General features: G+C 51.5%; 2 protein-coding genes across 4 annotated transcripts in view; one reads left to right on the top strand and one right to left on the bottom strand.

The window, feature by feature from the left end:
• DDX31 (DEAD-box helicase 31) overlaps positions 1 to 13681 on the top strand; it is a 42749-nt gene extending 29068 nt beyond the window's left edge. Inside the window, 3 exon segments of the mRNA XM_072352672.1 lie at positions 1447 to 1558; positions 5352 to 5532; positions 13253 to 13681. Of these exon segments, the coding sequence (XP_072208773.1) occupies positions 1447 to 1558; positions 5352 to 5532; positions 13253 to 13403 (444 nt within the window). The 3' untranslated portion in view covers positions 13404 to 13681.
• A 3602-nt stretch (positions 13682 to 17283) lies between these two features.
• Positions 17284 to 24602, bottom strand: BARHL1 (BarH like homeobox 1). Of its 3 annotated transcripts, none has more exons than XM_072352828.1 (4): positions 24463 to 24602; positions 22464 to 23176; positions 19490 to 19712; positions 17284 to 18391 (listed from the first exon to the last, which is right to left on the bottom strand). In XM_072352828.1, exons 2-4 carry the CDS (start codon positions 22894 to 22896, stop codon positions 18097 to 18099), a joined length of 951 nt encoding a protein of 316 aa, XP_072208929.1. In that variant the 5' UTR covers positions 22897 to 23176; positions 24463 to 24602; the 3' UTR covers positions 17284 to 18096. The 3 variants fall into 3 exon arrangements, with proteins under 3 accessions (XP_072208929.1, XP_072208930.1, XP_072208928.1); XM_072352829.1 differs by lacking the exon at positions 24463 to 24602 and adding an exon at positions 23567 to 23600; XM_072352827.1 differs by lacking the exon at positions 24463 to 24602 and having other exon boundaries at positions 22464 to 23375.
• Between the last annotated feature and the right edge of the window lie 1768 nt (positions 24603 to 26370).

The raw sequence follows: 26370 nt of genomic DNA, 5'->3' as shown, positions 1-26370 counted from the left end.
TCTGCAGTGCGCTGGGAGATAGAGTGAGACTGGCAACCTGGGAGGCTCTTGCATGGCCTTAAAACACCAACGTTGACTTTGCTGGAGGTACAGGTAGTTCCAGCAGTAGGAGAGCAGGAATCCTGTACCCCATATGTATTTGTTTCACTGGAGGATGATGCAGCGGCAGGGAGCTGTGGGATCTCAAGTTCCAAGGAAGGCACTATGCAGGGACTTTGAGCTGCACCTGGGGTCTTTCTCTGAGTGGGTTTTCTGTTAGAATGCAGAGCAGCAGATCTGGGTCAGCAGAGCTTTTTGCATAGGGTGTCAGCAGCATTGCCTGGCTTCCACAGTCCCCAGGGTCCCTAGTCAGCATGATGTGGCTCCCCTGGACTCACAGCAGGGCAGAGGGGGGTTAAGGAGCATTAGTTATGCTGGGGAAGAAGATGAGGAGTTGACCAGTGTCAGATTACTGCCTTGGGTCAAGCGCTCCAGCTTAGATGCTGGTTCCTATCTGAGTAGCTTTTGAGAGTTGTGGTCCTTTCTTGAGGGATGTTCATATCCACGGATGCTTGGCTTTGTGCTTTGCTGTCAGTTTGCCATCAAAGATGTTCTCTCCTTGTCCACATTTCCTCTATCTGCCTTGAGAGTTGAGAAACAGAGCCAACCTCTTTCCTCCTCCCAGTAATGACTTGCTCCCTGCAGTGTTTGTTCTCCATTTCTTGAACCCAATCCTACAGTCCAGTTATAGCAAAGCTTGAGAACATTTAAAATTGCCCTTTTTGGTTTAAGCAAGTTTCTTCTGTCATGCATTTGATACAAGGGGCTTATCTTATTTAGAGGAACCACATGATAACAGTTACATATGGCTTGTTGACAGTGAGGAAACTTCATGTAGACGTCAGTAATGGAGAAGTTCGTTTTAGTTGGCTTTGTTCTCAGGTGCTGAATTTGGTCCATTCTCTCCAGCATGGAGATGAAGGTAGATCTCCTGCCCTGTACATGCTAAGAAGGGGCCATGTGCTGTAGGGAACTGTTCAGGGGAGTTTGAAACATCAATCTGAAAGTCCTAAGGAAAAAAACTCGAGTCTGGTGAGGCCTGCATGGAGCCTGTGGAGAGTTACTCCAAATTAACTGCAGGGGAAATGAGCAGTGGTATCCGGCCTGTTGAATCTGAGAAGGAGGAAGAAAAGAAAACAGGGGGGAAAAAAATACATGAAAGATGTTAGAAAACACAAAATTAAAACTGATTTGCTCTCCTCACCATGGAGTGCTTACTGGCTGCTTTGACTTTAACGTCTTTATCTGTAATTTTTTTTTTCCTCTAGTAATATTGAGAGGATTACCTTTGTTGGCCCCTGGGTGGTTACTGTGTGATTTTACTGTTATTAAATCTATTGTAAACTGCTTCATTATTCCTGACTCAAGTTCTCTCTTTCCTCTAATCCTCTCTCTCCGCCCTTGTAGAAATCCTATGGCGTGGACCCTCAGGAAGTCCGGGAGCGGGCCACGGTCCTACAGACAAGATTTGAGAATTACGTTCACTCCAGTGAGGGGACCATCCGGGGGGCAAAAAAAGGTCGGTGCATTTCTTCTCCGTTTATTCCACTAGGGCTCATAAGCCAAGGTTTGCTTCAGGGAAAAGAGTTGAAAGAAACCTTTTTGGGTCCGTTGGGCCCTGCAGGGGGTTGGGGTGGGCCCAGAAGGCTTTGTGATGATATTATATGTTAATTTCTCGCATTCCCATATTAAGTGCAAATGAGGTTTAATCCTGGCTTTCAGCAGGATTCACATCTGAGGGCTCTGACCCAATTGTGTGTGCAAACAGAAAGTGTGTTACTCCTAGAAGGTCATGGGTGATCTGATTCACCACAGCCTAATGCAATACCTGCTTGGTGCTTTCAGTTTTGCACCAGGGGTGTTTGAAAGCTGTACGGCAGGATGTCTTGGGAGCAGCTCTCAGACTGGTTGTTGCTATTTGGGATGGTAGGAAAATGGAAGAGATCACAACTGCATGCAAAAGCGGGCAGGAAGTAGAAAAGGATTGATTTAATAATAATAGTACCTAAGAACAAATCTGGAGGTTGTGTATCCATCTTTGTGTGGCCAGATATGCAGCTGCTCTGACTGCAGCCCCAGAGGCTTTTTCCTTCTGCTTCTCTGAAAAATAAGGAGTGAGGTGGATTTGAGGAAGAAGATGGGAAACTTGACAGGGATGTGGTAGGAACTGTACTGCATATACAACATAAGTCACACACTGAGTGATCAGAAACAAATGGGGAAGCTGGCCTTTGCGCTGTACAATGTCATTGTGTCACTGAGTATGAGGAGGCTGTTCTCAACATAGAATTTACATGCAGCATTACAATAGTTTGAGATCAAGAGATGTGATTGGGTCTGTTAAAGAGGTCAAAGGGGCTGTTTTTTCTGAATGTCAGTAAAACGTTTTTGATTGCACCCAGAAAACCTCTGTGGTCTGTTTATCCAGCATGTGTCACTGCAGGTAGGTACCACACACGCACACATACACAGTCCATATGCACTTGTTGCTGACCTCAACACTAAACTTTTTTAGTGATAAACTACAAGTGCAGAATGTGTGTCAGGAAACGCTGAAGTGTTGTGCATCCCATTTGTCTTGTGCAGGAGTACTCCACCTCTTTTCCTATTCCACTATCTACATATGCAAATTTTCCACTGCTGAGTGGCTTCCATAAACCCCCTCTTCCTCCTCTCTGCCAGGCATCATGAATAATTAACATGGCAGCTGGCTTTTGCTTTCATGGCAGACAATCAATTGGAAACTGTGCCAGAGATGCATTTGTTTCTCTCTTTTTCTCTTTTTCCCCCATTTTCTGACCCAGTCAATGTTAATAAGCAGTGTTTTGATTGCAGCCCGCTTTCAGAAGGCGAGTGGCTCCCTGCCCGCTCATCCCTTCTGCCCTTCAGATCCATATTTTCCTAACTCAGATAGTTCAGGGAAAGTGCTGCCCTTCAAACTTGATTGACTGACCAGCGGTATGATAGCATGGGAGGAGAGCTGTGGGTGAGCCCTGCTTTCTGAAGGACAAACTTCGTGGAGTGTGGAGCCCCTTTTGGAAAGCTGAGGTCTTACGTGGTGAGAGGTATTGCTACTCTGAGCTGCAGTGACGGGTAGAGCTCAGTCTTCTGAACCTTCGTGCTGCTGTGGTTACAGGAAGGTAGGGAAACAAACCACTGTTTGTGGTTAGTAGTCGAGCAGCAGCTCTCACCTTCTCTATCCTCAGCACCGTTGTGTGCAGAGGGACAGCAGGGTTACAGGAGGCTGCTGCTGTGCCACAAAGCATGTGTTGGTGGTGGTTTCGGTGCGTTCTTCCTTCTTACTCTCACACACTGGCAAAATGTCCCCACCAGCTTATCCAGCCATTATCCACAAACCTATCTAGCCTCCATTGTGTGTGGTTCTTTGTTTGTTTTTCCCCTTGACTTTCCACAGCTACAGTTGCAGTAGAAAAGGGAGGCTGGGCATGGGAAAAGGACCAGCCTGAATCCATTCTCTTAAATCAGTGCACATCTGAAATCTCCCCAGCCCCACATGCATCTCCTAGGGCTAATGTTGGGCCTTCATTTAAATCTCATGGGTGCTGTGATGAACGTTAGCAGCTCTGAGCTCCCCAGAGGTAAGACAGTTATGTGAGCTGAGCTTTCACCCTGCTGATATGGCAGGGCTGTTAGTTCAGATTTGGATTGGTCTCTTTCACATGCTCTGAGTCAGCGCTGGGGCTGGCGGTTTTCTGGCTGGACTTTGGGGATTGGGGGGAGCCTTTGGCACTTTGATTCTCAAATGATGATCTGGGGAATGAGTACCAGCAGCCTTTGCCATCTGAAGAACTGTGGGAGGTGAGCCCAGCCTTCATAATAACAGGATCTTTAGTATCAACCATTTCAAATGCTGAAAGAAAGACAGCTGTATTAACTCCAATGGGACTGGATTCAGTGCAGGAGGAAGCTCGTGTTGTTCCTTTTGAGGAGTTGCACCCTCTCACAGCAGGTGAATTTGACCAATAACTTTGTGAAAAAAACAGCAGCAGAACAGGGTTGTTAAGAGCATGTGAGCTGGTTTATAAGCCCCCAGAGGGATGGCCTTCAGATGAGATGGTGAGACTTGGCGTTTGGAATTTAACATTCTCTTTTTGGGAAAATACAGGTCTCTTGATGTTCAGATGCCTCTAAAACAGTAACATTGTGAAATTGGGAAGAAGGTGCAAAAAAAAACTCAATCTTTTCTTCTCATCGATTGGGAAAAGGAGTTCGCTTTGCTCAGTAAACAGAGCTTTGATGGATTCCCTGGGTCCTTCCAGGAGCTGATCTGCTAAAATGACATTTTTATTACTGTTCATAAACTCCAATCTCCTGCTGCTGCCAAGAGATTAGACATAAGCTGTGGGCAAACTTGCTGGTCCGGTGGCTCAACAGGCAAGGGCAGGAGAGGTTAGAGTTTAGAGCTTTCTGCTGTCGGGGACTGAGAGGGAGAGAGAGAGAGATGAAGGTGGTGGTTGGGGTGAAGGCTGGGGGGAGGCACAGGAGGTTTAGAAGCAGAAGAGCAGTCAGGGGATTGTGGGGAGGCATTTTCTGAGCTGTAGAGTTTCCTTACTAAAAGTCCTTGTATTCCCTATAGCAGAGAGGGCAACCTGGGTATAATGTTACAGGTACATGGAGGAGCAGTGCTGGTGTTCATATTAGTGGATGATTGTCTTTGGAGCAATGAGCCCTGAGGGAAGGGCATTACAGGAATATAAAGATGTGAAAGAGAAAATTTGCACGCTATCCTATTATTTTTCCCTTCTGAGAAGGTGAGCTCTGTTCTCAGCGCGATGATGAGTCAGGAAATCCATCTGGTTCTCAGATATTTATAAGGGACTATCTAGTAACTGGTGAAAAATGCATGGGCTGCTGGGATTGTAATATCGGAGGATTCTTCCTGTGCCACTTCCATGCTTCGATTTACTTCATCCCTGTATCCCTCTATTCCCTGTTTCCCCCTTTCTTCTACCTTTTGATGTCAACGACTCTTCATGTGAGATGTGCTGCAGACATTGCCCTCTGTGGCAGAAGGGGCATCCTTACAAGAGGCAAAACTAATGCAACTTAATGTAGTGTTGTTTCAGTTCCTAACCCTTCTCCACCACCTTTCTTCTCCTTATGGGATTGTACCAGTGCTATATACAACCTTCACAGATTTTTAACATGCCAACCTTATTCACCAGCTGCTGACCAGAAGGTGTCCCAAAGGACGAGACCAGTGTCCTTTCAGCTGGAACAGCTGAATCTTTAAGTATATATATATAAAGATGCAGTAGCAAACAGAATTCACTTTTTTTTTCTCTCCCCAGCACTGCAGTCTTTTCTTTGTGCCTACGCTGCCTATCCCAGAAGCCTCAAGCACATCTTCCACATCAAATCTATCCACCTGGGTCACGTGGCCAAGAGCTTTGGCCTGAGAGATGCTCCCCAGAACCTGACTACTCTTCCGACTGCTAACTCAAAGAAGAAAACCAAACCAGGAGCAAAAAGGTAAGCCAGCTTGATGTTCTCAGCCAAGGGATGCCGTGTGCCAACCCAGGGTATGCGTTGCTCCCTGAAGTTCTTGTGGTTGCTCCCGGAGTTCATATGTGATTGCCGAGAGACTAAATCATGCTGAGCCATTGGCTTAGGTTGTGCTCTGAGCTGTTGTTTAATTCTCCCTTTCTCCACAGCGGCTGTAGAGTGCCTAAAAATTATCTGCATTAAGCCAACTTGCTTAAACATTTGAATGGGAATTTAGTTTAAAAAGGAAAATGAGCTCACTGTAGTTTGGCTTCTGATAAAGGTGCCCTTTTTTTGAAGGAAGGTGTTAGGTGTGGAGAAGTGCCTCCATGCCTGGGTTTTGCTGCACCTTTTGTGTTTTCTTAGCACTTGAAGCACAAGCAGAAGCAGCCTAATTTTTATTGATTTATACTTCACTCCAGAACTACTTTGAAGGATCAGGAAGGGCACAAACACTGTTCCAGAGCTAAGTATGAGATTTCCCATATATTGGAGTGATTTTCTGCCTTGCACTGGTTGTGGTTATGATAGGCAGAAGTCCTGTCGGAGCCAAACGCTTCCACATTAGAAGCTGCCAGGTTATTCCATTCACATCCTGGTTTCCAATCACATAGTCCTACACAGATCTGATTCCTGGCTTGGGAGCAGCTGCAGTAGCAGCTCTGCCTTCATCCCTGTCTAGGGAAAGTCTCTCAGACGAGGCTGTGTGTATAATTGCTTGCTGTTGGTATTTGGCATGGAGCGATAAAAGCATCAAGGAAACTGCAGAGGAATGAGTATTTTCACTTTTTGACCATTCTGCTTACTGTGATCCAAGGCAGTGTGAGTGGTGATTTATCTCACAATGCACTTCTTCCTTCCTGGCCTTAACAAATACCAGTTATTCATCCCTGTCTTACATCTGTTCTAGTCTCCTAAGTACACCTTTCCTGCATCAGATATCTGAGATTCCTTGTCAAACCTGGAGGAGAAAAGCTCCAAGTACTCTCCTCTGCCTGAGATGGAGCTGAAAATGCTCAGTACCTCTCACCCTAGGTGCTTTGAGGTAGTTCCATGAGGCAAATAGTCTTCCCTTCTGAGATAGCAACATTAAGCTCTTGCAGTCTTCCCCAACTCAACAGCAGACTACGAACATCTGGCTTGCCTGTAAAATCACTGCAATAATTCAAAGGAAGAAAAATCTTCTTTTACTGGTATCAGTTGTGACTCCTTCCATGTAATTTGTTGCTGCAAACCCTATTAGCCATGCAATTAAAGCACTAATCCACTTAATTGTTCCTAGGCTGGTGACATCTCTTGCACATGTATGTATTTTGGAGGGGGGGGGAAGGAAAGAAAGAATGGGGAAAGGATTTTAAAATAAAAAGTCGGAGACAGCATTGTCCTGCTTTGAGAAGCCACCAGGGACAGAGCACCGATCTGCCTCCTGCTTCAGCTGACCCTCACCAGCAGATGGGCAACAGGATGGGAATGCCCCTGTGAGGGGGGATTTAACGGAGCTTTATTTCAGGAAGAATAGCCTGATTAGCTGATAAAGAGCATGTAAGATGGTATGGGGTGGGCTTTGATGTCTTGCTGGCCCAGCAGGGTGTCAAGCTATGACTGACAGTAGCGTGTCACAGGATTACTTGGCCTGCAACAATGCCTCTCTGTGTTCCTATGATGTTGCTATTCTGTTAGAGCTACTTTTCCCCTTGTTACGCACCTCTTCTAGACAGCATTCCTCCTCCCCAAGTCTTCATCCTATTATAGTACAGACAAGCTCAAGATACAGTAGGTAGTTTAGGCACAGGATGCATGGGGTTGGGGGATGTGGAGGTGTTGGAACAAATGGTCAGAGTGATTTGAAAGCTCATTTGCACACGGGTCGTGCAATTACAGCTTAAGGCAAGTGGGCAGACTTTGCATGGGTTTGTCACTGCTCAAGCTCTAGCTTTCAAATCTGAGAACATCTGGAAAGTTAAAGTCCTGCACAAATAGTCTGTTGTAGTACCACTATTGTTGCCTGTAGGACTTATTTCTTATTAACTTTGTTTAGAAAATATATATATTAATATATCCTTCTTTTTTTAAGGGACAGTTTAGAAAACAGTGACTACAGATTCAAATTCAGTATCTGCTAACATAAATTAACAGAGCTACCTAGAATTTACAGAGAATTGCTTTCGATTTCACACTGACAAAGCAGAGAGCGGAATTTAGTCTGCCATAAAAAGACAAATGGCTTTTAATTGTGATATGCGGGGCTTGAATTGATAGCAGGGTAGTCACAGGGCAATCTTTTTAATTATATTTCTCACGTGATACAGTGAGTGCTGGTTGTATTACACATTGTCTCCAAACATCTGATACTTGTTTTTAATCGGTCTGCTCACTAAGACCTCATCTCTCAGCACCTGCTCGGAGAAGAAAAACAGGCAGTCCAGTTGGAAGCGTGGTAAAGGCAACCATTAAATGTTTCTTTAAGCGGACAAAGAAAAGTTGCCATTCCTTTTTAAGTCTCCTTTTGTGCTTAGTGCTTCCTTAAGGGAGCCTGGTTGGGGAAGGTGGGGCAGGAAGATGTGGCAGCCAGGTGTGTGTGATGGTTCAGTGCTGGAATGCGGAAGCAGCATCTCCTGAACAAGTTTGTATAAGTTTCATGTATTTTTTTGTTAACCTTGTGCAAAGCAACTGTTCCCTTAGCCATAGCAAGCTCTGGAAAACCCAGTCTGAGGATGGCAAAATCACGTGCTCGTGATTTCTATGGAAGTTGGAATGCTGTATTTAGGTAAGCCACATAAACTAGATACTGTATATTGGGTTACAGTACATCAGCTTAGTAAGTGCCTGGGCTCATGCTTTTACTGAAGGATAGGTGCAAGGAAGCTGATCCCACTTCCATTGAGGGATTAACTGTCTTTCACTCACTGCAGAGAAGCAGCTTGCACAGGAAGCAGCTGACATGCCCAATAGACATGTCTTTTGACTCCCTCACAATGCAGATGCTGAGAACCTATTGCCATTCCCCCAAGCCTCCCTGTGTTGCTCAATGTTTTGCACTGTGAATCAGCAGGGTTTTATGGGATCCTGTGGGGGACTGGTGGCCTGTTTCTTTTCCCTATTGATCTCTCTGGAAGCCAAAGGGTTTCACCATAATGGGGAGTCACAACTTAATTTGCCTTGTTTGTGAACTCATGCCATTACAAAGAAGGAGATAAGTCCTTAAGTTCAATGGATTCTGTGGAACTCATTGCTGCAGGAGTGCTCAGAAAGACTGAATATTAAATACAGTCATTGCTGCTACAGCATGTGCATTAAAATAAAAATGTAAAAGTTCAGGTGAAAATCCTCTCAACTTCAAGGTTAAGTCAAACCTTAGGTGATATGGGATCAAAGTAAGGCATACAGGATGGCTCTGTTTGAGGGGATTGATTTACATCGTTATCACACCCGCATTGCTCTAAATATGAGTATTGTTAGGCCCTTAAGGTTTTGGCTGCAAGACTGTTACTCAGTTTTGTCTCTCTGTGTTGCTGAAATAATTGACTTTGGTAGGTGTGCAGTGAACTTTACTGTTTGGTTGTGTTGACATGAATACTGCTCTGCTCTGTACTGCAACAGCACTTGATGCTCGATCTGACCAAGTAATAATTTTGTGTGTTCTGCTCAAGCCGGCTTCTTATCAGCAGATAAGAAGCCCTAATCTGTCTGTTAGGAGCAATGCAGAACTGCTGACGAATTTCTTGCCCCCACTCCACTAAAAACAGCAATGGAAAAACCAATGCAAACAGGGTGGTGTTGGCTGCAGATGGTTCATCCAATGCTATAAGTAGAAAAAGCAGGTGTTGCAGCAGCCTTGGCCCAGAGGTAACCCAGCTCTGCTGCTGGCACAGTTTCAGAGAGCCATTGGAGATGCTGTCAGGCAGATTGATAGCACACTCCGTGTTGAAATGCTTTCTGATAAATGAAACAACCTGCCTCAGTCTCCTCCAAAGACACACCATGAGTTCTGGGACTGTGCGTCAGAACTTCATACTCTGTCTTCCTCAGCTGAAGCAATCTGGGAACCCTTGGTTGCTGCAGATGCTGCATGTTGGTTAAAGGTCGTCACACTTGCTGCACTGCATCACACCAGCATTCCACAGAGCTCAAGACAAAGGAACGGCCAGCAGTACTGACTCAGAGGAAGGAGAAGAAAAAGCACGCTCACCATTTAGGTAAAAAGAGGCATCTTCTCAACCATCAGATGATGCCTGAGAAACCACACACACGTGGGTGCACTGCTCTGATTGTAGGAGTTTTTAGTTCAGAGATGCTTGTGGTTCAGAGCAGTAATGAAGCAGATATGTCAGCTTGGTTACATGTACTAGAATTTCAGTATGAAAATCAATAACTGCTTCAGATGCTCCATCCTTTTCTTAGCACTGTCCCTCATTCCTTTCACACCTGAATGTTTGAGAATCTCCACATCCATGATGAGGGGTATGGTTTAGTGGGTGTGGTGGTGGTGATGGGTTGTGGTTGCTGTAGATGATCTTAGTGGTCTTTTCCAACCTCAGTGCTTCTATGATTGGAAGCTAATCACGCCTCTTGCAGTCTTGTTAGGAGGGTTTTTGTTTGTTTCTGATGTCAACAACGATCAGCGTTGATGATTTTTATGATGCTCTGAAGCAGAGCAATGAACTGAATTGTGGAATTGAAAGGAACTGCAATCCAAAATTGGTTGGATTTCCTTTGGGTGGAGGGCTGGGCAGCTGGTCAGTGTGGATGGTGACACAGAGAAGCCTTGTACTTGTGTACAGGGATAAGTTCCTGTTAATGTGCACGCTGGAGCCGTTTCATTTTCTGAGTTACAATTTCTCTATTCCCGTCTTGCTTTCCCCCAGCTAATAAAACCAGCTGTTTTCTCATCCATTTGAGCATTCCTTTCTCCTTTAAGCCCTGCTGAAATCTTGGCACTGTAGCGCATTGAGATGGTCAATCATTAGTGAATATATATATTTTTTTTCTCTGCGAGTTCCCCTTCGTTTCAGTGTTTTGTAGTTCCCCACCAAAACACTAACTGTTGTTTGGAAGGAGGAATTTAAAGGGCTGTGGATTTCTCTGCCCGTTATCAACATGATGTGTTCTCATTAGAGCTCAATACAGCATGATATCTAGACATGAGATCACAGAAAGAGATGCTGACAATCCATGTGTTTATCCAGTGATGGGAACATGGGTTCTGTCTGTGTTGCAAATGTGTCTTACGTTTCCAGCCGTTCTGTGAAGCTTTTTGCCAGGTATCTGGTATTGCCACACAGCTCTGTTCAATTAGCATCACACCAGCCCTCGGCAGCAAGGAAATACAGACATCCCGTGTTATGAGGTGAGAGAATGGACACCAAGGACAAAGAGGTTAAATACTTTGCCCAAGGATGCTCAGAGTGTGAGTACTGAGATCTCTTTCCTTTCTCCTGGGCTTTGTCTCATAACCACAGGGCACCTTTCCTTGTTAGCTTGGCTCCTCTAGCAGAGCCCTGGAGACTTTGGCAGGTTGAGCAGAGAAGGGAATGTACAGTTAGCAGCAGCACGGCAGGGATAAGGATCTGGCCAGGGATCCTGACCTGGTGCACTTTCCCTGCGTGCTGTCACTGCAGCCTGTCACTGTTGCCGGTGGCTCTTGCATCTTGTGGTTAATCGGGGCCTTGACAGCTGTTTTTCTACTTGCAGTGATCAGCACGGGTTCCACAGCACAGCTCCATTGATTTTTGTGGCCCTCGTTAGAGGGAGAAACCTCTCTTTTTTTTCTTCCCCACATCGAGTACAGCTGATCACCCCAGCAGGGGGTATTGATCTACTAATTGGGCAACGATTTCACCTGATTGATAATAAAGTGTTGGACAACCTCCCCGCTGAGCTGAAATTCAGCCTGGCAGCTACTGGTGGATGACTTGTCCTTTTGCAGCAGATAGTTCCATGTTGTTAAGTAAACTGATCTGTTGCTTGGTAACCCTGAATTACTGTAGTAAACACCTGGAGATGCAATGAAAGTGTCAGATAGAAACTTTGTCAAGTGATGGAGGGGTCTGTGCAGGGAATGCAGCTGCAGGGGTACCCTACAAAGTTGTTCCAGCAGGAGCTGAGTGGCTGAGGGCACACCTTGCACTGGGGCTGTTCCTGCACCCCCTGGAGCCCCTCTGTGCTGCAGTGCCACATAGGTGTAGGCAGGCAGTTTGACAAGGTACATCTGTGGATCTACTGTAGGTAGGGCTTTACCAGCAGCATAATTGCTTCACTAGAGGTGATTCTGTCTTTCCTTCCATTTCTTGTGGTTTCAAAACAGGCAGTGGTTGTGTGCCTTATTTCTTTGCTATGTCCGGTCTCTAACCCTTCTGCCAGCGCAGAGTTGGTGTCTTAAATTAGTGAGAGAATGGAGGCTGCACCAAAGATAGCAGTTTTCTCTCCCCTGTCTTCCAGGCTTTATATTGTATAGCAACCATCTTACAGAGGTAATCATCACACCATCCTTCTTACCATTCAGAGCCTTCCTATTGAATGCACACCGGCTGTGAGAACTACACGGGGATGGAAAATGAGATGTGGAAGAGGGGCGAGCAAATATCCCAGATAGCCAAGAGTTTGCTTCCCTTCCCTTCCTTGCACATTGGGCCTAATGAATGAGTTTATCTGTTGCTGCAGCCAAGGATCTGTGATCCCCAGCATGGTTCAGCACACCTGAAGGAGCTGTGAAGGGCAGTGCTGTATGGCTGCACCCTTGAGGTCTGCTGAGGTCAATGTGTTATCAACGATGCATGCTGGAATGCATGCGGGATTCCTGTTGGATTCCTTCACTGTACTTAGGTGGGCTTCTGTTTACTTCTCAGGAGAGGTTTGAGATCTGGTTCTGGTCTTTGTAATAAACCAAAGGGTGGGATGTGCAGACACCAATAGCTGCAGATGGCCCCTCATGCCCAGGACTGTGGGAACGCTGTAGTGAACATTGGGTCCTCTGCTGAGGAGACTGCAGTTCAGATAGTTAAGAGAGGGAGATAACAGCAACGGGGATGAAATTTGCCCAAGGTCACAGAGCAGGACAGTGGCAGAACTTGTGGTGGAAAAATGCTGAGTGGGTTTTTATATTTATAGCTGGCAGTTCAGGGCTGCAGGGAGATCCACGTCGGAGTTTAGAGGCTGGGCAGAATGCGGCTTCCCTTGCAAAAGCTGGTCTCTGGAGAGAGAGTGCTGCAAGGTGCATGTGATGTCTGCAGGACAGTGCAAGGGAAGAGTCTGCTGGTGTTACACTCTTGAAATCGTTTTTTTGTTGGTTGTTTGTTTGGGGTTTTTGCTTTCAAGCTGTGGATTTCAGCTCTGTTTATAAAACGTTCCCATTGTTCGGTGTCTTGGAGCTCTTAGTCTTTTTCATTATTATTACAGTTTTCAAACTGCTGTGTCACCTAATTCATCAGCCTTCAGCACAACCTTCCCTCCTTCTCCCCACCACCCCTGCAAGAGCATTTGTACAGAACAAAGGCTTGCTTTTAGAAACGGCACGATATTTTGCCACCTTTGTGGAAACCTGTCACAACAAAACCTAATTTTGCATGAGACGGAATTTCAAATCAAGCCTCAAGAAAAGGAAGCTGTTCTCCCGCTAATGTGCAAATGTCACTTTCCACAGCTGTAAAATCAGTAACCCACCTAGCAGAGCAAAGGAAAATCTAATTCCCGTTCTCTTCCCCCTGCACAGGTCTGACCTTCTCAAGAAGACCCATGGCAAACAGCGCCTGGCTGAGATCTTGCGATCTGAATATTCCAGCGGGTTGGACTCTGGTATATCCAAGGTCAAGAAGAAGAAGAAAAAACAGAGAAAAACTGGCAACCAGCAGATCCCAGTATGAGCCGGGACCTCCCAGTCATTTGCTGCACGACCTGCTGGAGGACATCAGCCAGAGGTCAGGGTGACCTGCCAGACTGACTGACGAGTGGGTCAGTTTGTCAGGCAAATATGGGGAGGGGTCTTGAAGTTGCTGACCTCCTCCCTCTTATCCCATAGTTCCAAATGGAATTGAATCTAGATGTGTCCTATTGCACTGCTGCAATTATATGTGGCTTCCTGAGGATGCAGCTTGTTTCTAAGGTGATATTTTACGAGAAAAATAAAAGAGTTTAATTATGGTTTTCTGAGCAATGTGATGTCTGTATAACCTCAAAGTGGGGCAAGCGTGTTCAGAAAGGAGACACTTTCCTATTTAAAGGACCCATAGAAACACTCTACAATGTGTTTGCTTGCTTATTTTTAGCCAGAGAAGCAGTGGTGGAGTGAAGCGGAGGAGGCGTTCGAGGTTCATGTTTAGGAGGAGGGAGAGGAGGCTGCTGCTGTCCAAGGGGACACTTCTGCTTCTGTTAAAGGTAACACACCGAACCACTACCACCTCCTCTCTGTGCACTGGGGCAAAAGCTGTCCCTGGACACCATTACTCAAATGCTGCCACCTCCCAGGAGTCTCCCCAGTTTGAGTGAAATTGGGCTGCTTGTGGAGAGCTCTTCAGTGCGGTGACACACGGTCCCTTTGGGGCAGAGCTCATGGGCACAAAACTTCATGTCAAAAGTCTTGAGTTTGGGAACAAACGTTTGTCACCGTAGGAAGGAGCCAGAGTGGAATCCAGCAATCTCCAAACTTCTCCTTGCCTGCAGCGTATTGTCATTCCTAATTATGAAATGCAGAATATGTATGAAATGTCTCACCTCTCTGAACATGAAAGCCTTTGCAGAGCCTTGCTAACGCTTCCCACTAGTAACCCAGGCTTTCAAGGTCCTCCCTGCTTTGGCTCAGCCTCGCACTGTGCTTTATTTCAGTGTGTCCCGAGCCAATGGATTTCATTTCATGCTTTTCCCATGTGTTGGGTTTTTTTTTCCCCTCATTCTTCCTTCTCTCATCAGCTTCCCTCATTCTTCCTTATCAGCCATTACTGAGAAAAGGGACACGGTGTGATCCTGAACGCACCAAGGCTGGCTCTGGTTCCCCGTTTCCCAGCATGGGGAGATCAAGCTCTGGTGGGTCAGGAGTTTGGTGTGGGGTGACCAAGGGTTCCAAGCAGGAGACCTGCAAACCCCTCCAGGTGCTCACCGTGCTGCTCCCAGCACCCCAACAGCCCTGGGAAGGGACGGAGCTCAGCCCATCCGTGTAACGTGGGGCCAGAGGGGGTTCCAATCCAGCAGCAGAAGGGGACAAAGTCACAAGAACAATACCCACTTTGTGAATGCACAATTTGAGGGCACCTGCTGTTGGGCTGCGGTGAGTCATGCTAAGGGCTGTAGGAGGGAATAAATCACTCCGAAAGTGTTTAATTTCTCAAGTGAATGCAAGTCTTGAGAACCGAAATGATTCTCCTTTCCTCCCAGGCAGTTACCAAACAATGCTGCTTTTACTGCAGTACTTTTCTGACTGTTTAAGGAAGATGTTAAAAAGACTCCGGCACAAAAATTAACTCAGTTTTAGCAGAGAGATGGAGAGAAAAAATTAATACTATTTATTAGATTAAGATAAGAGCAACACAACCCACCTGTCTCTGTGATTACTGCTTGGCAGAGCAAGAGGGTCTGAGCCAAATGTCAGCTTAGAAAACAGAAAAGAAACCCCTGAGGATGAAAATGACTCAGAGAGAGCAAAGCAGAGGGAGTAAGTTTGGGAAGAAGTGATCTTGTGCATGAAGGGGGGGAGCAGCTGAGCTGCTGGCTCACTGTCACATAGGAATTAATGGAGGCTGTTGGTGAATTCATGGTAATAGCAGCTATGGCCATCAGCACGTCGTTGAGACTCCAGGAAATCGCGTTGCTGTTGGCACTGAGTGGGCACGTAAGGCTACAAACACGGTGATGAATAATGCTGCGGGGTTTTTTCGGCTTCGTCTTTGTTAGCAGGGAGGGCTGCGTTAATGGGGTGGTTAGGGAAAGGAGGAGGAGACTTCAACGGGAAAAAGAAAGTCTTAGAGGAAGTGGGCACACCTGGTTTGCTCTTAATGAACTTCAGAGCCAACGTGCAGTAAGTTGTAGCTGAGACAGCAGGAGCCCAATTCTGCCCTTAGTTACACTTCAGCAGCCCATCATCTCCAGCTCCTCTCCAGGTGTGGGTTTGCCTTCCCTGCTGTCTCTCTGCACCCTTCTGGCTCCGTGTCCTTCCCAGCAATGGGAGCCCACATCCTGTGCTCCTTCAGGCCGGGCTGCTTTGAGTGTGGAGGCTTTGGGAGAGGGAAAAGCAGAACAGGAACCTTAGTGTGCAGGGCAGAGCTGAGCAGTCGGACACCGGACACCTTGTGCCCTGCTGCTGAGATGGCCGATTAGGGGAGAAAGCAACAGAACCTCCCTGCTACGCTGGTTTGTGTCCTCCGTCAGCACAGGGAAGGGGCAGGAGCAGCTCTGAGCTCTCCATTTTGGTGCAGCATCGCCTGCATTCAGACAGAACAGTAAAACAGCAGCTAAAAACCACTTCTGGTGGTTTCCTTGCAGTTGTGTTGGCAGTGCAGCTCTCAGCTCTCACCTGCTCCCCGTGCCCCGATTAAAGCTATGGAGTCAGGAGGGGTCGGCAGTCAGGAACGGCTTTGGGGGTCCTGAGCCTTCCCAGGGGCTGCTGAGCTCCCCCGCAGACGATGCGTGGCTCGGAGCAGAGCCCACCAAGCACAGCACCTCTCCCAACCCTTTTTGCTTTGGGAGCTGCCTTTGTTTGGCTGCCGGGAGGTCCGTCTCCCTCCAACCCAACCTTCCAAATGCGAAAAGGCAAATCGGGATATCGCAATTACCGGCGTGTAACGAAGCCTTGTACTTCGTTAATGTCGGAGGAGGAATCGGCCCCGGCTACAAGGACAATTAAATATTAGAGAGCGCCTTTGATTCGCGTTCCTGCTGTGCGGATGGGAGGAAGGCTGCCTGCCGCCCGCTCCTCTCCTTCCCTTTCGCCCCACGGAAAGCGAACCCGCTGCAAGTTGTCCTTTGATCGATTTTTAATATGATTTTAAAGAGTTTTGTTTGGGCCTCATTCTTATTCAATGAGATTAATTTAAAGCACTTATCCCCTGGGTTTAAGTCAATCCATGTCGGATTGGGGACGGGGTTTGTTGCCCGCGGAGGGGGCTGTTTGCAGGGCGCTCTGAAAGACTCCTTTCCCACTTCATTAACCCGAAGCTGGGAGCAAACCTTCCCCCCTCAGCTCCCCTCACCCCCCATTCCTTCTCCTCTCCGAGGTCGGGGGATTTACCAAACTCCCCCATTCACATGCAAAGGATCCGATCCGGCCACAAAAGCCGGGACTCTCCGCTCGGAGCGTGGCCGCGCATTTCTCGGAGCCCCCCAACCCAAAGCTCCGGGGACGGGGCGTGGAGCTGCTCGGAGCTTTGCTCTGGGCTGGGGGGGGGGGAGAAGGGGGGTGTTCGGGGCCGGCCGCAGCCCGCAGCCCATCTGTCGGCTCCCGGAGCCCGAGAGCCGCTGCCCGGCTGTCCCGTAGCAGCTGCCGGGCCCACGATCGCAACCATCTGAGAGACACTTTTCAAAGATGGAAACAATCCATTTTCCAAAGCGATCATTTAAAGCACTTAGGCAATTATACGCTTAAGATTAGCGTTAATAATTCACCGGGCGGATGCCGGCAGTGGGAGCGAACCCCGCTTTCCTCTTCCCCCGAGGGAGGTGAGGGGGGTCGGCGGTGGTTAAGGGGGGAAGGGGGGCAGAAAGCCCGGCGCAGGCAGGAACCGTTCGTGTGTAAAGAAGTTTATTTCCACATTTAAAAAAGGGGGGACGGGAGCGGGAGCTGCCCCCAAAGCTCCCCCCAAACCCGGCCGGGCCGGCCCCGGGATACAGACGGACAAAGCATCACTTACACAAATACGCCCTCGGGGTTCACAAATAAATAATTCATATACATTTTTGCACACCGTATTTACATTCGCCGCTTTTGCTTTTGCTTTTTCCTTCCCCCCCCTCCCGCCTCCCCGCCCCCCCTTTTCTTTTTTCCCCCCCTTATTATTATTAGGGTTTTTTTTTCAGGTTACGGAGGTCCCAAAGTGTCGCTGCGGCGAAGGGGGGGGGGGGGGTCGGTACCCCCGGTTCTTCCCGATCCCGGAGCAGGGCCGGGATGGCTGGGGAGGGGCCTTCCCGGCTCCGGCCGTACTGGGGGGTCGGACCGGGCAATTGCTTGGAACGAAGCCCACCCCTTTCATCGCCCCCACCCCTGGCAGCCCCTCCCCGTGTCCCCGGTGCAGCCTCGGATTGGGCGGGGGGTGGGGAGGGACCCACATCGCTGCCCCCCCCCCCCCGAGGGCATAACGGGGTAAAGCGGCCGCAGTCCCGGAGCCGGGGGGGGGGAGTGGGGAGGGGGCAGGGAGCGGCTTTTTCTGCTTTTCTGTTCTTTCGTATTTCATATATTAAAAAAAAGGTGATGTGTGTGTGTGTGTGTGCGGAGTTGGGGGGGGTGTTCTCGTTTATATATATATATATATATTTATATTTAGGGGGGAAGCGGGAGTCTGTCGCTTGCTCACGGCCCCAGGGCTGGGCTGGCCCCCTCCGGCCCCCCCCTCGCCCGGGGTTCGGGGCCGGGGCTCACCGGGGCTGCGCGGCCCGGGGCAGAACGCCCGGCAGAGGGGGTAGGGGTGGGGGGGGCTCGCTGCCGCCCTGCAGTCCGTGGATGAGGATGCGGGGCACCAAAGGTCTCTGTAGGGCCGGGGGCGGAGCGCTGGGTCCGCGGTACAGGTAGAGGGCAGCGCCGGGGTCCAGGTTGGAGACCAAACTTTGCGGGTAGAAGTAAGGCGAGGGGAACATCCTCTGCAGGGCTGAGTAGTTGCCAGCCTCGGCCAGCAGCTCCAGGCCCACCGCCGTCTGCCTTTTCCATTTGGTCCTGGGGGGGGGACAAGCCGAGACAGGGGGGTCAGGGACGGGGATGCTCTGAAGGACGCTCCCGGTTCTTCCCCCCGCCCTTGAGCATCCTCTTCCCTCAGGCTCCTCTCCCTTGCCGCTGGATCCCGGGGTGTCCGGAATAGGATGGGATGGGATGGAGGGACGTAGCCCTCATTAACGGGACGAGAGGATTTAACTGTCCATCGCGGAGCCCCAAAGCGGCCGCGATACAAATCACTGCGTTCCAAACCGCAACCGATACGGTCCACCTTTCCCGGTGCGCAGCCCGCGGGTAACGAATCCCGCACCGCGCAGGGTGTATCTCGTGCGGGACGCGCACCGGGCAGCCTCGCCGACACCGAACCGCCGTGCGATAAGCAGAACCGGCTCCACAGCGCTCCCGAATCAACGCGGAGCGCTCCGGGCCGCCCCCGGGGTCGGGAGTGTCGCTGCCGGGGGAGACCGCGGGGTCGGTGCGGTGCATTCGTTGGCGGTATATGTGTGTGGATGCGAGTATATACATGTATGTATATATCTCTTAAATTTAAGCACAGATCCCGCCGTCCCCACGCCGCCTAAAAGCCCCGACGGGTGGGCAAAGCCGCCGGGCATTGCAGAGCGTGATGTGGGGCTGAAATGGAGGCGAAAGAGGGTTAAAAAAGGGGGGGGGGGGGGGGGGCTGCGCTCCGATGTCCCTCATTCCGTCGGGTTTGGGGACAGCGCCGACGGGGCCGTCCGGATAAATCAATCGGAGCAGTCAAATGTCTTCAACCCTTTTACGGTTTCGTCGCTGAAGCGCTAAACCTATTTCCCCCGGTAAATTATTCATCATAATAATAATTGTGTAATTACTGTAAGGGGTGTTAATTATTGATGCCCAAAGCAGTAATTGGTATCTATTATTAATGGGACGATGTGTTATGCTGTTGTGTTTCGCTGGAAGCCCGCTGCTCCCCGCCGGCTGGGGTTGGGGGTGCGCATCCCCCCGGTTGCGGGGCGGGGCGGTGCGGGATGCAGAACCGCTCCGCTCGGGGCCGGGAGAGGGGCAGGACGGGGCCCGGCGCTGTGGGACGGGAGGGGACGAGCGGTGCGTTTTTACCTTCTGTTCTGGTACCACGTTTTCACCTGCGTGTCGGTGAGGTTGAGGGAGGCGGCCAACTCCATCCTGTCCTGAACGCTCAGGTATTTCTGCCTCTCGAAGCTGCGCTCCAGCTGGGCCAGTTGGTGGTCGGTGAAGGCGGTGCGGGCTTTGCGAGGCTTTTTCAGCCTCACCGGGGGGCTGTCCCGGGAACTGGAGATCTCTCGGTCTCCTTCTTCTTTCACTGGGCCGAGAGGGAGGAAGAGAGGCCGGGTCAGGGCAGGAAGGGACTGGAAACGCGCACAGAAACAGCAACGCGCGGTAGCAACGAACCCGAGGAACGAGCTCGGGCACCGCACGGATTCCCGCAGCGTTTGTCCCGCACTTCCCTCAATTCGAACCCGCGGGGCCCCGCGTTGAACCCGGCCCGGCCCGGCGGTGCGATGCGATGCGATGCGGTGGTGCCGGGGCTGCCTGAGCCCCAACTGCGCCGCTCCGGCCGGCGGGACCGCGAACCCCGCAGGTTGTTTTATGGCTTTTCCTTCCTTATTTGTACACATTTCCCTCGTTTTTTCCTTTTCCTTCCCCTTATTATTATTCCCCTTTTCCTTTTATTTCTTTTCCTTCCTTCCTTCCTTTCTTCCTTTTCTTTCCTTTCTTTACTTAATTTCTATTTAAACGATTTTTAAACCCCCAAACAAACCCAACCCCAAAATAAAGGCTCTGAAGTCACAGATGTATATAGAGAGAAAAGTCTCCGGGCCCGCAGCCTTCATCCTCCCTGAGGCTCACAACGAAATGCTGCGGGGTGGCCGCGCTTGGGCCGTTTTTTAGCCTCTAACGAGAGGTTGGGAGCAGCGGTTCGGTACCGGGGCTGTGCGCAGCGGAGGGGATTTAAGCTGCGAAACATCAGCGAGAAACAGGAAAACAACAGAGAGGAAAAACATCCGTTAAACAAAATATAACGGGGGGGAGGAAGTGAAGGGGAGGGAGGAAGCTAAAAATGAACAGAAAGAAAACAAAATAATCATTAAAAAAATAAAATAAAGGGTCCGTGTTGGTGCTCGCCGTGTCCTCCCTCTCCCCATCCCGAAGGATTAAGTGGCAGAAATCGGCGTCCGCGAGTGTTTGCGGGTTTATGTTAAATTTCCCGTCGGTGGGGGTTAGTGGGGTTGGGGCTGCTCGGGCCGCGAGCTGATGCCTCTCTGTAGGAAGACAATAATCCCGTTAATTGAGCCACCGGGGAGCGAGAGCCTTCAGCCGGAACCCTCAGCTCCGGCCGAGCGGGCACAGTGCGCCGGGGGGGGGAAGAGGGATGAGGGCAGCGGGGATGGGGGGTCCGGGTCCGGTCCCAAAGTTTGTCGGAGTTTCTCCACCCGCACTTCGGGAAAGGCAAATCCGCCGCCCCCCCATCCCGGAGCTCAGCATCGGCTCCCAAAAAAGTTCCCGGGGCGGTTCCGTGTTTGTGGCCCGGCCGCTCCGAGTTGCCATAAGGAGAAAACAACGGATCTGGGTTGCGGGGTTCGGGCCGTTCCGGGTTCGGGGCGCCCGTTCTGCCCCTCCGTGAGGGAACTCGGGGGGTTGTTCGGGATCGGCCATGTCCGAAGTGGTAAAAAGAGGTCTGAGGAAGCGGCGACCCTCCTCTAATGCTCTGCTGCCCCATTTACGCCCGGACTTTCAACTCCAATCGGGCACTGTTTTTAATCCTAGTTAAGAAGTATTTTTTGGTGTTTTTTTAAGGTTTCCCCCCATTCAAGCAGGGTTTTTACCTCCATTTATGCAGAGTTTTCACTCCATTTAAATAAGGTTTTCCCCCCATGAAAGCGGTGTTTTCTCCCCTGTTTGAATGGGTTCCCCCCATTTAAGCTCTCTGCCCCAGCTCCGTTCTTCCCTCCTTTCCTCTCTCGCTTTTTTCAAGCTCGGCCCTTTTTTGGGGGCAAGGGGATAAAGGCTGCGAGAATTTCGGGGGGAGAATTCAGGAAGCAAAAAGAAACCCCCCCCCAAAAACCCAACATCTCCCCCCTCCCCCCCAAAAAAGGCCACAAAACCACCCAAACCCACCAAACCAACCAACCAAAACCAAAACAAACAAAACCAAACAATTCTTCCCCCTCCCCCCCTTTTCCTCCGCCCCCCCCCCCAAAACCTTCGGAAGGGATCGCGGCCGCTTTCGATCCCTTCGCAGCGCTGAAGCCGATCCTCGCTGCCCACCCTCACCCCCCCCCCCCCCGCTCACTCCCAGCCCCGTTCCCGTCCCTCAAAGACCCCCCCCGCGGCATTTCGGGGCTCTTTGGGGCCGCCTCGGGCCCTACAAACAATTTTCCCTGTTGGAAGCGGGGTTTATTTTTATGTATTTATTTTTCTTTCGTTCTTCTTTTTTTTTGCGGGGCCGATGGGAGCGAGAAGGACGGGAGCTGCCGGCAGAACGGGCTCCGGGGATGGGGAACGTCGATGCCGACCCCCCCCGTGCTATTCCCGACCCCCCCCCCCGTGCTATTCCCGTCCCCCCCGGCCCGGGCAGATGCTTTGGGGGCCCGAGAGGCCGCAACCGACTCCCTGCAGCCCCGGGGCCGCCGTGCTCCTTTCCGAATCACCCCCAAAACAACACCGGGGGTAACACCGATAATACAAATCGGATTCAACCTCGCCGACTTTTCTTTCGTTTCTTACCGGAGCAGGGGAAACACCCGGCAAAACCTACGACTATTTCATTTGGTCTTATTTATTATTTTTTCTTGTATTTTCCTCGCGTTTTCCCGGGCTGTTTCCCCTTCCCTTCTCCCCAAGGATAGAAACGAAAGAACCGAATCCTGTCCGCGGATCGAGGCTCTGGTTCACCCCACGGGCGTCCCCGACCCCGCGCCGAGCACGGCCCCGTCGTTCCGTCGCGAAGTTTCCCCAAGTTGGAGCAGACCCCACTCTAATTTCGGGGGCTCTCCCTGTTTCCCCCACCCCTTTATCTCCGGGTCCCCGCAAGGGGCTGCGCGGCTCTTACCTTTGTACTCGGAGTCCGAGGAGGAGCTGCTGGTGGTTTTTTCCATTTTCTCCCTAAAGTCCTCGCCGGGTTTGGTGGGGATCCTGCCCGCTGCCTCCTGCCCGCCGTGAGGTCCATTGGTGCTGGAGTAAGGAGCGCAGGCGGCCAGGGGCTTGCAGTCGGCCAGGATGTCTCTGATGAGGAAGGAGGAGGTGACGGTTCGGGACTGGGAGGGAGCCGAGAGCTGCCCCGGCTGCAGGTGCGCGTCCAGGCCCGGTCTCACCGCCGCCTCCGGGGAACGCGGAGAGGGGCACCCGCTGCTGCCCTCCGAGCGGGGGCTCAGCTCCAGCGGGGAGCGGCCGTCGCCCACCAGCGGGTCCGCTTTGGGCACGGCCGGGCTGCCGGCTCGGTGCGAGAGGATGGAGTCGATCCCGAAGCCGGTGGAGCCCTCCATGGCCCCCGCGAGGTGCCGGCGCTCACACAGACATTGGCGGGGAGGGCGCGGCGGAAGCGGGTTGGTAATGGTAATTAACAATAACGGCGACGATAATAACAAAAAGCGAAAGGAAAAAAAAATAATAATAATAAGGAAAAAGAGGAGAAAAAAATCTAAAAAGGGAAAAAAAAAAAAAAGAGCAAAGTTCAGCGTGGGATCCGGGCAACAATTGCTGCAGGGCTCTCCGATGCTCCGCGCGTTACATCCAGGGCTGCTCCGTCTTCAGCATCGCTCCCAGCTGCACTCAGACAGACAGACAGGAGAGGGGGGAGAGGGAGGCAGAGTCAAACTTTGGCCGCCGAGGGTGTGGGGAGGGAGGGGGGGACGGACCCCGACCTCACCCGGGGCCCCTTCCCGGCCACCCCACCCTTGCCCGGAGCCGCGGGGCTGGGGGCTGCCAGCCGGAGGTGGGGAGGCAGCGATCGATAGTGAGGGCTCCGCAGCGCCTTAACCACTTAATGATCCAGAAATCAACGGGGAGGGCGAGGGGAGGGCGGAGGGGGTGGGAGCCTTCGGGCCGCCGAGGCGCCCCCCTTCCCTAACAACACCTCGGACAGAGCCGGGGGGGATCAGGGGGCGGGAGGGTTGGGGGGGGGGGTTGGGGGGAGTGGGAGAACCGGAGTCAAACCGGAGTCAAAACGGCAAGCAACGCGACCAGCGGCCGGAGTCACTCCGGATGGTAATTTCAGGACCTCGGACAGCTCCGGAGTCACTCCTACTTCAGCAGCTCGGACTGAGTCTGCCCCGCGGTGGGGGCCGGCGGGGGGGGGGGGGGGGGGGTAAAAATAATCCCAAATTAAAACATTTTAAAAAAGGAGAAAAAGAAAAAAATGAACTCGTGTCTCTCCGGCTCGAGCTCCCCCCGCTCCTCAGCCGTGTGAACGCGCCCATTGGCCGCGAGGCGTTTTGGGGGCTGTCACTCTCCGCCGGAGAAACCTTGCAGCTTGATTAACGCGAATTAATTGCCGCCCGGGTCTCTGCGCTTTCCGGGCGGTTTCCGCCCTCTTTGCTGTCATTATGGCGCTGATGGGGCTCGTAATGGGGTGATTAGCCGCGGGGGGGGTGGGGGGTATTCGGTGGGTTGCCGCTTTCTGTTCGCCTTCCCGCAATTAACCGCTCCGCCGCTCGCTCTCGAGAAGGGAAAGTTTTGCTGAGCGTTCGAAATACAAAAGAATAATAAAAATAATAGAAACGAACGGTGAGGAAAAGCGCTGAAACCTTTCCCGGAGCCTCAACGCAGAGACGGCAGCTCTGAGCCCGAGCTGAGCTTCGGAACTGCGGATTTCGTTGAATCCTCTGGTTGAAATCGGTTTCGAACTGGCAGAGCCTTTCGCCAAAGCAAAAGCGGAGCCGCCGTCAGCCCGAATCCGGAGCGGCGGCGCTGCCGTCAGTTCGGCAATTACCCTCCAACGAACCGCCGGCCCGGCTGGAGCTGCCCGCGCTGCCCAACCCGGTTTCTCTTTTCCCCCCTCCCGCCCCGTCGGGACATTTGGCCGCTCTCGTTCTTTCCCGCACGGCTCCCACCTTCCGACCGCTCCGACCGCTCCTGCCTCCTCCTGGGCTCTTTTCCTGGGGGGCAGAAAGGAGGAAAACGTCCTCACCCGCGTGAGTGGAGCCGCGCTATTTCAGAGCGATACCGCTGCGGCTTATTTCTCAAATGGTCGATTTCCTCCTTTTTCTCCCCTTCCCGGCCGGGCAGCTGCATCTTGTCCCTCTTCCAAAGCCGCTCTCGGCCGGCAGCTTGGAGGCGGCAGGGTCCCCCCCCGGGCCGCACGGCTGCCAGCTGTCGGGCAGCGGCCAGGCAGGGCCCCCCACCTCCTGCCCTCCGCCCCGGCTCAGGGCTGGCTGTGAGCGGGGCAGGGAACAAAGGAGCCCCGCAGGTGGACAGGGACAGGGGGAAAGCTGTGTCAGCCCATTCTCTGCCCCAAATCTGGGGATGCAATGGGCTGGGTTCGGGGCTGTGTGTCCCCCCATGTTCTTATATTAGAAGTTCTCTGTGAAAGGGTGGTCAGGGAGCTGGCCCAGGGAGTGGTGCAGTCACTGTCCCTGGAGGTGGTGCAGAACCACAGGGATGTGGCACTGAGGGATGTGGGTATGGGGGGGTGGGTTGGGGTTGGATCTGGGGATCTTAGAGGTGTTGATTCTGTGATTCTGATTCATCTGCTCGCTTTGCTTCCACAGCATCCACCAGAATGAGAGATACACTGGAACTGGTCCCAGTGAGAAATGGGGCAAAGACCCCCAAGGGGTTTCCCAGCTCTCTGCTGCATGCTAGGCTCTGGCAACACACCCAATCCAACCGAAGCAGCCTGTTTGGGATGGAGATGGACACTTGGAACAGCACTGAGGTTGGATTTAGGGTCGGGAATGGGCCCCAGAAGATGGATCAGGGATGGGATTGGGATTGCTTTGTAATCACACGTGGAGGGACTGATTTGAGTGGTGAGTCTGCTGCTGGGGTTCCCTCTCTTGAATCGAGCACTGGCCTTGGGACAGTCACAAGATCTCCAGTTCAGCTCTGTTCTCTGTGCAGAGTTACGTGGTGCTGGCAGGGGAGGGGTCCAGTCCTCACCCCTGAGTGCACACAGTATTCTGCCACCCCCAGCCAAGGCCCCGTGTTACTTCGAGGCTGCACTTGGTGTTCTCAGCAGCTACAGGTGCCCTCACTGCTCATGTTCTAATGTCGGCGTGGCTGATATTCATTAAAATGAATTATTAATATTATTATTATTTCAGAACTGGACTCTCCAAGGCAGAAATGTCCCCCATTTTGCACGGCATCCCCTTTACAGCAGTTAGGAGCTCATGAATTCAAGTGGTGACATTGTCAGTGTGGGTCTACAACAGATGCAAGCTGCCTCCTTTGGTTGAGCTGAGCCCTGAAGAACCCTGCAGCACCCGAGGACCTTAAAGGGTAAATCCCTGTGCAGCAGAGCCCAGGTTCATCCCGGCAGACCCTCTTTCATGAAGGCTGAAAAGCAGCTTAGGAGCATTCCCAGGGGTGAGGCTGGCACAGCACCAGGACGTGCTGCCTCTGTGTCCCACTGTCCAGGTGGGTCCCAAATGGTTTATCCACACGGATGTCCCCATCCCTCTCACCCCCTGCTCTGCAGCCATGGGGTGTCCCTGGAGGAACGGGGCCTGCTGGCCATAGTAGGGCCGTGCACCGCCACAGCGGGGTGGGGAACAAGAGGTGCTGTGCTGCATTGACGTCTCTGCAGGATTGAGCTCTTTCAGTTCCAGCTCCTTGTCGTTTCCATACGAAGCAGTCCTAGCTGCCCTGAAAACCCGTTTCCTTGGGACGCTCCCGTTTCCCGGAGGGTGTCCGGATGAGAGGGAGTAGAACGGTCGTGCTGGGGGTGGTGCTCGGGTGGGAGAAATGGGGAAGAACATCGGCCCGAGGGCCGCAGCGAGCGGGGCGGGCGGCGGGGA

The sequence above is a fragment of the Excalfactoria chinensis genome, chromosome 18 (genome assembly GCF_039878825.1).
Source record: "Excalfactoria chinensis isolate bCotChi1 chromosome 18, bCotChi1.hap2, whole genome shotgun sequence".
NCBI lineage: Eukaryota > Metazoa > Chordata > Aves > Galliformes > Phasianidae > Excalfactoria > Excalfactoria chinensis.
The sequence above is the reverse complement of the archived record's forward strand: the minus strand, read 5'-3'. Positions and strand labels throughout refer to the sequence as shown.